General features: G+C 39.0%; 4 protein-coding genes across 4 annotated transcripts in view; 3 read left to right on the forward strand and 1 right to left on the reverse strand.

Annotated features, from left to right (window-relative positions):
- Window positions 1–6: 6 nt before the first annotated feature.
- Window positions 7–1,075, forward strand: LOC106514262 (uncharacterized). Its single transcript, XM_014003441.1, has 3 exons — window positions 7–697; window positions 785–877; window positions 951–1,075. The coding sequence occupies exons 1-3, from the start codon at window positions 34–36 to the stop codon at window positions 1,073–1,075; spliced, it is 882 nt and encodes a 293-aa protein (XP_013858895.1). The 5' UTR covers window positions 7–33.
- A 92-nt stretch (window positions 1,076–1,167) lies between these two features.
- LOC106514378 (threonylcarbamoyl-AMP synthase) lies at window positions 1,168–3,121 on the forward strand. Its single transcript, XM_014003627.1, has 6 exons — window positions 1,168–1,268; window positions 1,353–1,544; window positions 1,911–2,073; window positions 2,187–2,352; window positions 2,448–2,542; window positions 2,623–3,121. The coding sequence occupies exons 1-6, from the start codon at window positions 1,248–1,250 to the stop codon at window positions 2,706–2,708; spliced, it is 723 nt and encodes a 240-aa protein (XP_013859081.1). The 5' UTR covers window positions 1,168–1,247; the 3' UTR covers window positions 2,709–3,121.
- A 7,362-nt stretch (window positions 3,122–10,483) lies between these two features.
- On the reverse strand, window positions 10,484–14,712 carry si:ch211-153b23.4 (uncharacterized). The gene is made up of 9 exons (XM_014003449.1): window positions 14,664–14,712; window positions 14,358–14,471; window positions 12,643–14,280; window positions 12,439–12,538; window positions 12,208–12,356; window positions 11,981–12,093; window positions 11,797–11,886; window positions 11,587–11,709; window positions 10,484–11,487 (listed from the first exon to the last, which is right to left on the reverse strand). Exons 1-9 carry the CDS (start codon window positions 14,710–14,712, stop codon window positions 10,708–10,710), a joined length of 3,156 nt encoding a protein of 1,051 aa, XP_013858903.1. The 3' UTR covers window positions 10,484–10,707.
- Window positions 14,713–15,886: 1,174 nt separating this feature from the next.
- The window catches only part of si:ch211-153b23.5 (ES1 protein homolog, mitochondrial), a 1,725-nt gene continuing 1,517 nt past the window's right edge, over window positions 15,887–16,094 (forward strand). Inside the window, exon 1 of the mRNA XM_014009183.1 lies at window positions 15,887–16,043. Within this exon, the coding sequence (XP_013864637.1) occupies window positions 15,892–16,043 (152 nt within the window). The 5' untranslated portion in view covers window positions 15,887–15,891. The remainder of the gene's footprint in view (window positions 16,044–16,094) is intronic.

Raw genomic sequence — 16,094 nt, forward strand, 5'->3', positions numbered from 1 at the left:
TGCTACCACACTACAAAGTTTGGATTTCATGCCATGTATTGGCTGATCAAAGCATGGGATGAGTTTGTGGCATCTGCTCTGATAGTGGAGCATGATCTGGTTGTTTCTGCAAGGAAAGAAATGGTGGGTGATTGGTTCTTTGTGGTGGCAGGCTTAGTGCTGTTTATAGGAAGCCTGAACATGGACGTCCTGGAAGTGATTCACAACTTTCTGTTCATCCTTCTCACAGTTTCAACAATCCCCCAGATCCCCCTGCAAGGTTACTACATATTTTTTGGTGTAGACTGTTCTCTTTTCACTGCAGTCTCTGTTTATGGCACATTCTCACGTCTCATTAACACCATAGCAGAAAAAGTCCTCATACCTGTAGGACCTCAGCCAGTTTCCTCTGAGCAGATGAAGAATGCACTGAAGTGTGGAAGGTCTACACAGGAAGCACTGCCCCAAACTGACCAGACCTCAGATGCTCTGTTTTACCTTCTAAATGGGGTTGCAGCTCTTTCAMCTCTTCATTCAAGTGTGTCGAGTATGAATCCTTTCTTCCTTCGTCTGGCTGTTCCTTGGGTCCTGATCTCTGGAGCYATTGTCCAGYTCTACATCAGCAGGCTCCAAGTCACAGGAGGTGACCGCTTTGGATCAGTCATCTCCTCCCTCTATGTGGTTGTGTGGGCCACTTGGACGTGGTTTCGCTTTGCAGGTATTGTATGCAGGAACAAATGAATCGATTGACATGTTCCTCTTTGATTTACACAYGGTTCTCACCCCAAGTTTTTTTTTTTGTCAGGTGACCTGGATCAGCTCTACAAGGAGGCAAATTATGGATTCACAGCAGGGGCCATTGCTTTCCTGGTCATCAATGTTTTCCTCATAATGATTGGTAAGGTCATATATGTGCTTATTGAGCACATTTGTCTCTCTTGGATTGCTTTTAATAACTGACCTTCTTTCAGCTGCTTGTAGGAACCTGGTTCTACTGTTCCTAACAACAATCATGGAGATTGTTCTTGTCTGTTTCCTTCTTTCCACCCTAKAAAACTTGCCATACCAACTTGAAAGTAAGTCATTCAACACCTAATGAAAAGTTAATTATTTTCAGCCCAGAAGTACAGGTTCAATAAACAGATCAGACATTACATTATGACACCATTCTTTTTGCAGTGGCTGTGCTTGCWRTGGTTTCTYTTATTTGTATYTATGGCACTCTGGCTTCACTGGTGAATGGCATCTTCTCACAGAGAGTGCTACCAATGGGTCCATCAATTATAAAGGTAATTACTAAAGAGACTAAATAWGACTTAGGCATGATGATGTGTAGATCAATAAACATATAGTCTCATTTTTTTATATGTTAGGAAAAGGTAAAGCAGGAAACATCCGAAGATCCACCCTGTCCGTTGGCATCTTCCCGTGTCACCAGTGGTCTCCTGAAGATCGCTCACCTTCTTGAGGTGGGGGGAGTATGTGGGATACCTACAGATACTGTTTATGCTCTGGCTGCTTCCTGCAAGAATCCCAAGGCGATAGAGAAAATCTACAACATTAAAGTAAGAAAGACAAAAAAAAGCTTCTTGGCGATACTATTGAAAAGCCTGTTAATTTCTCTTTTAAATGATATCATATATGCAAGGAACATGCAATTGTGGGATAAGAAGTAGAGCTCAGTGTGTGGGTTGCATGCATGAAAAATTTTCCAAATATTCTCTGCCGTTGTCAAACAAATTATTWTTCTTTCACTATTGARACTTGTTTTGAGTGTCTGGTACCCCCAAGGTGCTGCCAATCATGTCTAGTATAAAATTTCTTCCCAAGAAGTMTTGTTACAACAAAGAAATAATCTACCAAAAASAAATTTCCTTTTGTGTGTGTGTGTGCTAAGAATAGATATGTTATTTTCTTGTTAAACACTCCAGGACAGACCAGCAGAGAAGCCTATATGCATTTGCATTTCCAGCGTGGAGCAGCTGGTTTCAGCCAAACCACCCTTCAGCCCTCTGCTGTGGGAGTTCATGAAGAACGTATATCCTGGAGGCATCAGCTGCATTGTCAGAAAAGGAGACTGGCTGTTTAATTTAGGTAAACTGCTGAGATGTTTGAATGCTGGGAGATKTACATCTGCCTGGATTTTGAACCATAAACTAAACATCAGTAATTAGTCTTCACCTGAACCTCAAACTCGTCCTGTGCAGGTGTAGGACCAGCTATTGATCGTGTCGGTACCAGAGACAGCATCATGATCCGTGTCCCTGACCACACGGTGACCTGTCACTTATGTGACATCACCGGACCTCTGGCGATCACATCAGCCAATCCCAGCGGAGAGTCAGACAGCACSCACCACAGCATGGTCATCAAGTAAGAGTCTCTCACTTCCATTACAATATGTTTCTCAACGACATAAATTAGRTTCTTTTTTAACTGTTTTATTTTCTATTTAATCTTTTTTAAAGCCGACTAGGCCACAAGATCCAAGGAGTTCTTTGTGACGGAGAGTCAAATGAACTTGTTGCTTCCACCGTGGTCAACTGTCTACAGATTGATGAAGGCAAGTGCACGAAAACAACTTGACTTCCTTCTATCAAGGACATTTATTAAAATAAACTTTCAAATTMAAACTTTTTTTAGGTATCATCAGCATTGTGAGAGAAGGCTGTGTTCCTGCCATTAAAGTCCAACAGATCTTTGACAGACTGAAAAACACAATGGCGTGAGAGTGTCCTCGCAGTGATCTGATCTCCTTTGGTTGTTATTCTGTGCAGCAACAGACGTATAGGCAAATGCTACAACAGTTTGTTTATTATAGATTTATCTGAAGATGTGACAGATATCTAAACAGTAAACATATTTTTCTACTGAATTTAGGATTTATATTTATCTGAACAATCACAACTAAAGCACCACAATTCATTAAAATCAAGTTTTGCATACCGAAACTGCAGGAAAATTCAAACACATTCAAGCCAGTATCCAAAAATATATGCTGTAAAACGGTTGTGATTCTGTAAATATTTATTTATACTTTTAAACTGTACTTTTGCACATATCATAGGTTTCAAATTGTAAGCGAGTACATGTTGTATGTTTTTAAGCTGTGTGAATTTTTGAACTGAATAAATTTGCACAATAAAAGTATTTATCTGACAAGTTGTTTGTCTGAAACTGAAATTTATTTTGTTATTATCAGGTTTTATTGTATTTTTTTACATAATATTTTTAATTGCTAAATTAGAATTTATTAAGTGGTGCAGAAAGTGAGTGAATGTGCAGCAAGAGGAAAGAGATGTGAAACTAGCTTTGCCACAGTTTTAAGCTCTTGTTAGATTAAATTTATTGACCAACAATATTTAGATTACTTGACTTATAAACGCTCACTATTTTATTTGATTATTTAGCAGATCTCAACAGTTGAGGACTGTATCTTTTCATTGCAAGGAATTTTCATCAGAACACAACAAAAAGACCAAACTGTGGAATATTTTATTGAAACATTTTAAATAAATCAATATAAAATCAACAAAGAAGCAATAAAATCAACACCATCCATCCATCATCTTCTGGTGGGTTTCAGAGGCAGCAGCTTGAGCAGTTAGACCCAGACCTCTCTTCCAGCACTTCTGGGAGGATTCCAAGGCCATTACCCAAAATTTGTTATCAAAGGTGAGGGTAGGCAAGTAGATGGATTGGTAAAAAGAGGGATTCACCTTACAGCTCAGCTCCCTCTATACAAAAACAGACGGGTATAGAGTCCATAATACTGTGGAAGCTGCAACGATCTGTTAATCTCATGCTCTCTTCTTTCCTCTCTCATGAACAAAACCACAAGATACTCCTCCAGTTYAGGCAGAACATCACCCCCAACCCGGAGAGAGCAATCCACCCTTTTCCATTTGAGAACCATGGACTCAGATTTTGAGGTGCTGGTTCTCATGCCCGGTGCTTCCCACTTGGTTATGAACCGCACAGTCAGAGCTGAAGATCACGGCACAATGACGCCAACAGGAGCACACTATCTGCAAATAGCAGAGATGAAATCCTGAAGAAACCAGTCTCCTTCCATCCTCTGGGTGCACCGAGAAATCTGTCCATAAAGGTTATGACAGGAATCATTGACATTGAGCAGCTCTGGTGGAGTCCAGCTCCCAACCTGAAGGGGTCTGGCTTACTGCCAGCAATGTAAACCATACTCTCGCACCGCTTGTATGGACTGAATGGCCCACGTAACGATGAACCCACAATCCTATACTCATGGAGTGTGCGCAACATAGAGGGATTACTCTGAATTATCTGAGTTTGTTTAAAACCATTATATTCACTCAGCGATTTAGCAAAAATAACACTATAATGCCAGAAATTTATATATTTTTTATTGTCAACATTTGTTTTTCACATTTAAAATATTTCACAGTCAAATGAACAGGTTTCATTCATACATAAATCATGGTTTTTATGATTCTTCGATGAATAATAAGCTGATAAGCCTCAGAGGACAGTTTACAGTTTGGATGTCATCAAAGAATGAACCTTCACAGAGAAATTGCAGGAAGTATGAGGTCACAAAAGAAGGGTGTGTTAGGGGGTTCCTTCATGCTACAGAWAGGATATATTACTTCTCATTGTTGTAATTAGGCAGGTGAGGACATCCCATAAAAGTCACTCTTTTGCACAGCATCTCAACTTTCAGTTGATCTGTATCATGTTGCTGCGTGGTGAGAAACACTGCTGATAGTGCTTTTCTTCTTGAAATAACTGTGGGTGGGTAGGTGGGTGGTTGTCTTGGCAGAGATGTTTTTAAACCTGAACAATGTAAAATTATACTTTTGTTCATTGAATTTGCAGTTTTTTCCACAATTGATTTCTAAACAAAGGCCTTTTCTACCTGTGACCACTCAGTAAAATGAGCCTTTAAGTTGAAAGACAAAAAAAAAGGCAATTAAAGTGAAAAAAAATGTGAAAACATCTCATGAGACATCTTGGACTGTATTAGTATTAGTAGTTTGACAAAAATATATAAAATTTGATTTTGTTATTAACACATTTAAGCCATATCCATTCTAGATTCATATATGTTTTCCTCCTCAGTCCAAAGACAAACTTTAGGTTATTTGACCGTTTTAATTTGACCACTGGTGTATATCTGTGATTTTTCATATTTTTGCTGGAACAGAGACAGAAGATGATCTTTTAGGGTGTACCCCTGCCACTTACAACTGCTGGAAATAGCTCAACAACTAGACTTCTATAAAATAATAGTGCATTTCTCTAGAATGATCAGAAATTTCTTTTAATCTTGCCATAATAATGCTTATAAAAGCACCAGAGGGTACTCTGCTAAGGCCAAACAATGCTAAAGTCACTATGAAAGTAGCATTACAAGAGGATTAGATATTTTTAACTCATGAAATGTTTGTGTGTGTGTGTGTGAGGGGGGGTGCATTAAACGTAGACAGCATTATACACACATTAACACAGTAAGTATTTTTAAACAACTGAAACTTATTTTGAACTTGTCCTGCTTGGATTAGCTGTTAACTCATCAATCCAGTCATAACGATATTCTTATTTCTTCAAACTTAGGTCATTTTAGGAACTATCCACAACAGGTAAGATAGTAACTGTTCACATAGTTTCCACAGAAGTTATTTTCAGAGGATCTGAGCTGTTATATTAATCACTATTTTTTTACATTAAAAAGTAAATCTTCAATCTTTGAGCTTATAATTTTAAGGAAATGTCCTTTGAGTTTTCTTGTAAAGTTTTCCACATCACTGAACCTTTTTTGGATATGCTTGTTTCTACTTCCTGCACAACAGGAAGAAATGAAGCTCTGCTTTCATCCCCTTACTTACTCATTGCCCAGAAACAGTTGTGAAAAATCATTTTCAAACAAACAGAAACTATGAGTCCTGTCCTTAAAGTTTAAACAGACTCTTTGTTTCTGAGCTGGAGGATACWTTTTTTTCTGTGATTTCCTGAAGGATGGTGGTAAAACATGTTGCTGACCAACCTTTAAATGGACCAACATTCAAATTTCTTAGTAAGGAGCAGTAGCATCATGAGAAAATGGGTATTCACATCTTTATCATGCTTCCCTATAATTTCCTGCATACAGTATCATCTGTTAGTAGGAAAACTACAGTATGTGTAGTCTGAAGTCCACACAGCTTTATTTACCGTAGAGGAAATTTACTGACGGATAAATACCTGCATTTACTGGAACTATTCTTGATATTTACAGTTTGGTTTCTGTAATAGCTTACTTATAAGTTGGGTGGTAACTGCTGCTTTAACAGCTGTGGGCTAATATTTTTCTAAAGAATCATGGACAAAATAACAATAAAATTGGGAGGCTGTAGTGGAGTGGTTAGGGGAGCCGTCCTGTTATCGGAAGGTCGCTGGTTCAGTCAGTTCATCCACTTTGCCTACTGATGGTGGCGCTGGTGCATGACAGCCCCACCTCTGTAAGTGTGCTCCAGGGCAGCTGTGGCTGCAATGTACCATCATCACTGTGTGACTGTGTGTGTGAATGGGTGAATGTCTGTAAGTGTAAATTGCTTTGGGGTCCGGAGGGACTTGATAAAGCGCTTTATAAGCTCAGACCATTTACCAAATCTTTGGTCATATTTTTATTTTGGTGTTATTGCAGCTGTTCTCTGGCAATGCCATATATATTTGTCCTGATGTATCTCAGTAATCCAGGTAGAATAAAAAATAAGTTAAACACGTCCTCTGGACAGGTTCTTTCAACTCTCCTCCAAGAGACTTCTTCAGTCTGAGGAGTTTCAGGTAAACTCAGCTTTATAAGCACTGCCTCCACATGGTGGACAAACAGGTTTAATGATGACAATCAAAACTGTTCACAGGCAAAAGAGGACCCTCAGCCTAACAAAAGATTATTAGTGCCCTGAATATCCCTATTYTTTTTTAATACAGAATTGTATTTTGCTGGAGAAATGAATTTTAACAGATTTATCACCTGAGCATTTGTTTTCTTTCATTTTTAGTTTTTAAACAAGACAGCCTTGGCTAAAGTAGAACATCAGTTCATTTTCCCAGAGGTTAAAGGTTATGTTTTCATTAGTGTGAGTTGCAGAATATGAATGAAATAAGTAATTATACTTCGTTTCATAGTCGATTTAAAGATTTTTTTTTTAAAATGGACAACATGACAAAATAAATAATCCAAAACCTCATGTGAAAACCAGTGGCCTCAGGAGTGCACAGTCTTCATGCTAGAAGTGCGTACGGGTGAAAAAGAAAAAGCTTTAATAGGAAGAAACAGATTTATCAAACTGTGCACACGCATGTTTCTGCACCCCTTTCATTCATACATCTCAATGAGCACGGAGCTGAGCGCATGTGAGACACCGCTCCAGACATGCCTCCATTCAAATATGTAAAATAAATGCATGTGTGATTGTCCTCTCAGCACAATCAGAAAAAATTTCCAGATGATTGAAAAAGATTGAATACAGGAAATATGAGTGAGAAAAAATATTAAATAAGAAGTGAGGTGTAAAAATATGTTTGCCACAAGCAATGGGAAAGTAATTTTGTGTGTGTGTAATTGTTTCTGTAACAGAGTGAAGACCATGATTTTAACCAACAAAGTGAGTCCATTCTCACTTTTCTGGCAGCTCTACTCCACTCTACCAGTTAGGTATAGAGGTATGGTGTGAATTGAGTTTTGGTTGAGGCAGGAATAGATTAGTTTTGGTTAGAGTTAGGGAATATGTCTGGGTTAGGCAAAAATGCAGTTACAAAATGTATGGAAGTCCATACAAAATCCTCAGTTTGATGAAAGTACAAGGATGTGTGTGTGTGTGTGTGTGTGTGTGTGTGTGTGTGTGTGTGTGTGTGTGTGTGTGTGTGAAGCTGCCGCCTTCTTCCATTAGCACATTTCTGAGACTGAGACATTCCATTTCCACCTACATGTCTGCAATAAATTACTGATGAACCTATGAGTTTGGTAGAACTTAAAGCTTTATTTATTAAATAGTTGATGTGAAACAAAAGTCACAGCACCTCAATGGAGGCTTTTTGTCTCATAGCAGATTTATATTTTGGAAACACGAAGTTGTCTCATTCAGCTGCATGGCTCGGTTCAGGGACTCAGGAACATTTTCACGGCAGGTAAAACATGCGTATATTTACGCAATGCTCAATTTTAATACACAATGATGTATGTGTGTGTGTGTGTGGGTGGAACCTGGTGCATGCAACATGCGTGGTTGATACATGAGACCCCAGTTTATTTTTCAAACTTTAGTGAATTCAGTTTGGACCATAAGAAAATATTTCGACTCAGAAACAAAATCGTCCTCCGAAATGACCCTGATAGTTTATCAAAGGAAGCAGGTAGGCAGCAATATGTTGAAAAAAAAAAACATACACACACAAAAAACCTAACATAGGGGTACAGTTTCGACTCCACGCCATGCCCACATGTTGCGGTGACCTTACCCCCGTACTGCTCGCCGGGCGCTCACATAGCTGTCCGCTGCTCCACTTGGGTGTTTCTCATGTGTGATGGGTCAAATGCAGAGCACAAATTTCATCCTTGRYTGGGAACATACGTTGATGACAAATGAAGTGCCTTTACCTTTTGAGTTTTTATTTATGTAAGGTTTAATACAAACATAAGGGAAGGAAACGTCTTTGTAACAACTTATATGTGTCCCAAGTTATTTTCCCAGATTTGGTTGCCAGTCATATCTACCAGTGGATAAGGTGAGTGTTACCTGAGGGCACATTACTGATGATGTTCTAGTTTGTGTAAACAAAAAAAAATCTAAACAAAAACATTATTTAACCTCATCATTATTATATATAAATATCATTCAAGTTTCAAAAAATAAAATAAAATACTGCATTGTATAGAAAAGTATATTAAAATGATTAAAATGATGAAATGCTTTCATTGTTTTGTGCAGTTTTTTAATATATACATATTTTTTTCACTCTTGTGCTTGATATGCATCACACATAACAAAAGGCTATGTGTGTATGTGTATCTTGTGTTTTTTTTWATCTTTGTCACATATTTTGTATTGGGTTTGTCTCTAATTGTCTTGGCTGGCTTCCCTTCACATTGTCCATTATTTGAAGGCAAACAAACAAGAATGTCATTGCATGTGTTTAGAATATTGTGTGATCAGAAACTTTTTTGTACCTTTATTCACAAAACACATTTGTTCAATATAAAAGTATTCTGCACAGTTGTGGTCTTATGAAACCAAATGTTGCTTGCATTTATCCGAAGCGACTATAGATTTCAAGTTATCATGTAAATTAGTGGCATTTCACTGGAATGATGGTTCATTKATCCAACAGGATTTCAGTTTTTACCAATAATAAGACTTGTAATTTGTCCATCCAATGGTGGAAGAAATGACATTTTGAGAGGATCACACTTTTCAGCCAAATAGTGACTGCACTGCACAGACCTACCAAGGCTTGGGAAAACCATCAAAMTTTCTGTTTAACTATCTCCTAAAATGTGGGTGCATAGTTGCATAAAGTGCAAAGCTGAAATTCCATACATTTTTGTGATGACACATTTAATCGAACAAATTCTTTTTGTTTTTGTCAATGTTTTTTCTTATCATACTTCATTTTTTGTATCATAGTAATTTTCAAGCAYTATTAACATTAATGTGATGTTACAGTGTTATCAGAAGATTTTTATTATGTACAAAGATCAGTGAACCTCCCTTTATGGAATATCACAATATTCAGAAACACAATCATATATATTTAAACAACAAAATGTCCTTCTAAAAACAGTAAAAAAATACATTATTTTTGTGAAGTATATACAGCTATAATTAAATAATCTAATTATCAAGAACAAAAAAGGTAAACAATAGCAAATAAAATGTGCATTCATTACAAATATCATTCAGCCATTGCAATACAAATATTGAGTTTAGCAATACTTAAATTTGACAGTTTTGGAAAACAATTGAGATGTCTTTATGTGAAGCTCAAACAACGTTTTTCTAAGTTCTAGAACATAATGTTCAGATTAAAACACTCAAAGATTGGTTTTCACTTCCACTTTCTGACTCTATTGTGTCGTACACTCCTGAATTTATCTACTGTTCTATTTCTGATGGATGCCGATCGTATTCGTTTTTTGGATTTGTTTTTGTTTGTTTGTGGCAATTTCGAGATCAGAAGAAACATCTGAATTTATTGTTTCATATACTTTTTGATTTGTCTTCTGTTCTATTCCTGGTAGATGCAGATCATAATCAATCTTTGGATTTGTCTGTCCTTGTGTGAAGAAATTTAGTGTTAGGTAGGTTAGCACTGATTTTAGAAGCACAACACTCTATTCTTAAGCTCTCCTTTTTGAAATATTGACAGTGTTTAATCTATTATGTCTTGATTGAAATAGGTCTAGTTACATGTCTGAAACATTTTTTCAACACAAATAAACGCTTGAAATACATTAGGTGAGAATTGTGTCTGAATGCCTGTGACTCAGCCGTAGGCCAGCAGGGGGCGAGTGAAGGCATTGAAGAAGCTGTATAAAAACGTAAACTTCTGGTTTTATGGCCAGTGTGGGTTTCCTGTTTGCAAACAGCAGCAATAAACCTCCACTCAGATTCCAGATTCTGGTGTTGTATGGTTTTCATTCCTCCTACAAATCACTTTATTTAACATCTGTGTTTATCATCTCGACCAGTTGATTGAATACAAATTTTCTTACACTTGTTTGTGGTGAATTTGTTTAGATGGTGATTGGTTTTCACTTCCTCTCTCTGATTCTATTGTGTCATACGCTCCTGAATTTATCTCCTGTTCTATTTGCCGATCATATTCGGTTCTTGGATTTGTTTTTGTTTGTTTGTGGCAATTTCGATCAGATGAAACACCAGATCCTGTTTGATATTCATTTTGTGTTTCTGAATCTATTGTTTCGTATACTCTTTGATTTATCTCCTGTTCTATTCTTGGTAGATGCAGATCATAARTGAACCCTGGATTTATCTGTCCTTGTTTGTGGCGATCTTGTTCAGATGGTGATTGATTTTCACCTCCTCTTTCTGCATCTATTGTGTCATACGCTTCTGGATTTTTCTCCTGTTCTATTTCTGGCAGATGCAGATCATAACTGAATCCAAGATTTGTCTGTCCTTGTTCGGGGCAATTTTGTTTAGATGAAACACCAGATTCTGTCTGGTTTCCATTTCCTCTATTTGAATCTATTGTGTGGTACATTCTTGCATTCATCTCATATTCTGTTGTCGATAGATGCCGGTCATATTTGGTTTTTGGATTTGTTTTTGTTTGTCTGTCGTGATTTCGATCAGATGAAACACCAGATCCTGCTTGCTTTTCACTTCCTCTTTCTGAACCTATTGTTTCGTATACTCTTTGATTTATCTCCTGTTCTATTTCTGGCAGATGCAGATCATAATCGAACCTTGGATTTGTCTGTCGTTGTTTGTGGCGATTTTGTACCTCTTCAAAAATTTCAAGAACCTAAAAAACAGCCAAGAAAATATGTCAGGTGTACAGTATATAGCATGAAGACAAAATGACAACAGTTTCTACTGATGAAGAGAATGATGTTTATCCTACCTTAGATTTAGGAATGAGACCCACTCTGAAGAAACCAATTTGTCCAGTTTCAATCTTTGTGCAGTCCACAACAGTAGAGGCAATATTTTCTGGGGAYGGTCCATCACACAACACTCCCTCCACCTAGATAAAATAAAATCCACATATGATGACCCTAAACACATTAGAAAACCATATTATTTTCTGTTCACTTTACTAATACTAAATCACCTTCTTTCCTAGTTTGGCGTAAACTTGGTTATGGTGAGTTGTGTCTGCCTCGCCTGTTGGGTTGGCTGAAGTTACAGCYATGGGGCCCACCTGAGAAACACAAACATGATTCCTCACAAATCTTATGACTTAGTTTAATCAATTTAATGAATGCTGTGCAGTGAACAGTGTTTGTAGCCTCTACCAGGTTAATGAGATGTGTGGCTACTGCACAGTCTGGGTTTCTGATGGCGATACTTTGTGGAGTTCCTATGTGTTTYGCAGCATCTCCTAAACCAAATATATRCATCCAGGGACCTGCAGGAGTCAACAAAAACAYTGRTTTCTTTATAAAAGCTCTCTGTACTTGAATAAACCATYAATACACACAAATACATCAAGTGGTTTAGATGTAAATAAAGAACCTCCRACCTCTGGGWATGACCATGCTGATAGATGARGGCCATGCAGCTTCCATGAAGTCCAACAGCAGAGGACTCAGCAGGTGTCTCACAGGCTCCAGCTGCTTGATAGAGGAGATCCACATGGACATGGGCCGATCCTCAGCCTGCTTTTTAACCCTGAAGCCAAACARCAACAAGCAATAAGAGGAAATCATTTTGTTTATAACGTAAAACTARTTTTACAAGAATGAAAACTTACWTGTAAGCTTTGACTACTGCATCTGGTCTGTTGCAGGCTGCAACCAGCACATAGACGGTGTCTGTTGGCATTCCACAAATGCCACCATTTTTCATGATCTCTGCATCAGATCAAACAAAATAAAGAAAAAGATTCAGGTTCTGCATGTTGTACTGTATCCAAGTGTTTCTTTATGAATCAGCACCAATGTCTTTAATCCCTCACCTGCAATCTGTTGGACCGACGTGGCTTTGCGTGCTMGAAGGTGTGGACACACATCTGCCCCTCCTCCAACCCCACCCAGCCTGACTAAAGGTCTTCCCAAGGGAATTTGGGGAGATTTAAAGGTTTCYTTAAAAAGATGAGCGAGGAAACAATAAAAGCTGATGAGGCCAAAGATGATTGTGACTCCGATGTCATAACCGTACGGCAGTGAACCTACTGCATCCAGCAGGAAGCTGATGAGAATGAGCTGGAAGGTGAACGCGTAGATAAACCAGGCGARYTTTACAAACAATGCTGCAACAGTCACCAGTAAGTTAAACAACATGAAGCTAATYATCCCAACGGCCACATTGAAACCTCTGGTTTCACCGTACAGACCGCCGTATCGCGTCAAACCCCAAACTGTCCACATCACCCCGTAGAATATAAAGARYGTGCTCTCAAAGGTTTTACCTCGAGCGAACGCTACTGAGCCACACAGGAGCTGCAACACCCCACCAGCCATCACCACCCAGGGCAGAACCAGCACAGACAGAGGGTCTCTGTTACTAACTGTGGCTGTGACGGCAAAAGCAGCCAGAACATTGCAGGCGTGGCCCAACACCTCTGCATCTGCATATTTGGAGTAGCCCAGGTGAGGTATATGTTGCTCTTTATCAAGAGACCTTAGWGTAACTTTTTGCATCCTGGTTKCTACAATTTTGAAAACARTTCGCCCRGTGGGAATTAAACTGCTTGAGACCATGTTGAATGTAGTAATAAACAGTATTAATGCTGTAGCTATAAATATAGCTCCTTGTACTCCCTGAGTACCACCTTGGTAGAAACCKTTAGGTTGTGCTGCWATYGAAATACAATAAGCTACAAAGAATAGCTGGTAAATCCCCTCCAGCAGGCTCTTTTGACAGCTGAACAAAGCCAGGARGGAGAAAAGCACAGCAAAGACAACAGGGAAGGGAACAGGAGAGAAAGGCTGAATGTCGTACAGAGACAYCAAAGCGCTGTAGCCCTCTGCAAATTTCAGCAAGGCTGTGAAACCATAGAAAGTAGCAGCTAGCGTGTCCATAGKTCGATACATGAGGACACACATGCCAAGCTGGAAGACTCCAGCTGTCCACAGCCAGGGGACATGGCCAACAAAGAGTTGGGGGACCACCTTTAACAGGGGACAGGCTAATACAGAGGCAGATAACAAGTTCATCACTAAACCTACACTTTCTGCACCTGTGCACCCCTGGTTCTTCTCAGTGTTCTTCTTCAAGCCTACACCTGGAGGTCTCACTTTACCTTGAGTGATCATGGACAGAAGACGTCCAAACCCAAAATAAACACACACAAGACAAACAAGAAGGTAGTTTGCAGCAGTGGCTGACTGTCCAAAGCCCACAGCAAACAGACCGGCTATTTCATGGGCGCAGGCTAAAGAAATGCCCACAGCTATGAGGAACAGAACTGGTTTCTTCACAAAGAGTGCTACACAGCCTATGATGAACAGGGCTAAGGTAAAAGCTGCCAGGCCTGGAACTAATGAAGTCTTCAGCTCTAGAATGTGGATCAGACCAGAACCACACCACAGAGCCGAGACAGTCAGACACAGAGTGGAGAACAGCTGGGCGTGGGACAGACTGTGACAAACACCTAGGAGAGAGAAAAGACAGAGTCAGGATGGAGGCTGGAAAACAAAATCTGTGAGCAGAAATGTTTTTAACACAAACCTGCATAAGCTACAAGGGCTGAGATGATGAGGAGCAAGATCCCCAAAGCAGTGTGGGGGATGAAGACTTTTTCAGGAGAGCTGGCATAGTTGTTCACCAAAAGCAGGAGGGAACCTTAAAGTAGGATAAAAGGTGGGCAATCAACCAAAACAGGAATTCAATATAGCGCACTATTCATCTGTTGAAGGAAATTAGTTTTAAAATAGCAAGACAAAATGTATKTTTTCCATGGTGCACTCTTGCATTTGTGTAAAGTATACACAATTTATCCAGAAAGAAAGAAAATATAAATGACATAWAACCTACCACCAAAAATGCCCGGGATGCCGACATGAAGTGAGTTGGACTGAGTCATGGTAGCAGTGTTTTTCAGACAAACTGAGCCCTGCATTTATAGASCTGTGAGCCACACAAACACACAAGAGAAACATGAGGGGCAGAGCTGCATCACTTTCTTGGAAAATTACACTGTGGTCATGGCAGCAGGGRGGGGGGAATCACAAGTTCCTCCTAAGTTTCAGATTTAATCCAGTTTCTTGTATTAATAAACTATCTGGGATAAGTTTCCTTCTGAAATAAAGTGAAGAATAAAACTACAGACAAATCTTAATCATTAAGAATTAGTCCGTGACTTTGAAAAGTTCAACATAGTTTGTTCAAAATGAGTGCTGATAGTTGTTTAAGTTGAAACGATCACTAAGCTGTTCTTTTATCCCACTTAAATTGGGATCAAATAATGTGTAGTTTTTAAACTGAAAATGATGCAAACTGAGATAACTGTTTATTTATTCTGCCTCCAGCTCAGTCTTGTAGTGATAAACTTCTTATCACAGTTACRTTTATTGTCTTTTACACAGAGTTATTAAAAACGATTGACCAAGTGTTTTAGTTTAAAGATTAACGAATTCTGGTAAGCTTGTGACATCAGGAGGGTGTGGGAGGAGACACAACAGACAGGACTATAAGACCTTCTGCACACAGCTCTGCCTTCAAACCTCCACTCAACACCTCCTGTTCCACAGCAGACCACCTACAACAAGATCTCCTCAAGGTAGAAAGACAACCAGCTAATGACTGGATTTTGTTTACTTTATTTTCCCCATGTTAAGGACAAAATAGTTCATTTTTGATTTGGTTTTGTAAAGCAATAGAGGAAAGTTGTACAAATAAAGTCCCTCTAGAAAACGGGGACATGCTGTTTATATTTGCTCGTTTGACGTTTTCATGTGTTATAGCRGGGTGTTGCAGTCAGCAAGCTTATTTGCCTTCCTGTTATTTGTTTTCGCTGGCGTCGACTGTGTTACCTGGCAGCAGCAGTAGCAGCGAGTCCCCTGAGCTGTGTACATCAACCTGGCTCTGTAAATTTTTTATGTGAACATGCAGCAGGTGGCAAAGGAGCTATCCTCAGAGGGTGTCCCTCTTGTTTTACAGAGAAACACATCTCATTWTGAAATATTTAGAAAAGCAGAGCAATCTGGATGGGTTTGACCTCTTTAGATAAACAAATTGTGCTGGTGTCTGTGTTTCAGTAATCATGGCYAAGCGTGTTGCAGTTATTCTGTCAGGCTGCGGAGTCTACGACGGCACAGAGATCCACGAGGCCTCGGCCGTCCTCGTCCACCTGAGTCGAGCTGGAGCAAAAGTAAGAGCCAGAAAAATTCTACTCATTTATCTGTGTCAAGAGTCTGGGTCCTGTCACGTTTACTACAATCATCCTTAAAGGTTAAAGTGCAATTT

The sequence above is a fragment of the Austrofundulus limnaeus genome, unplaced genomic scaffold (assembly GCF_001266775.1).
Source record: "Austrofundulus limnaeus strain Quisiro unplaced genomic scaffold, Austrofundulus_limnaeus-1.0 Scaffold1, whole genome shotgun sequence".
Taxonomy (NCBI): Eukaryota; Metazoa; Chordata; class Actinopteri; order Cyprinodontiformes; family Rivulidae; genus Austrofundulus; species Austrofundulus limnaeus.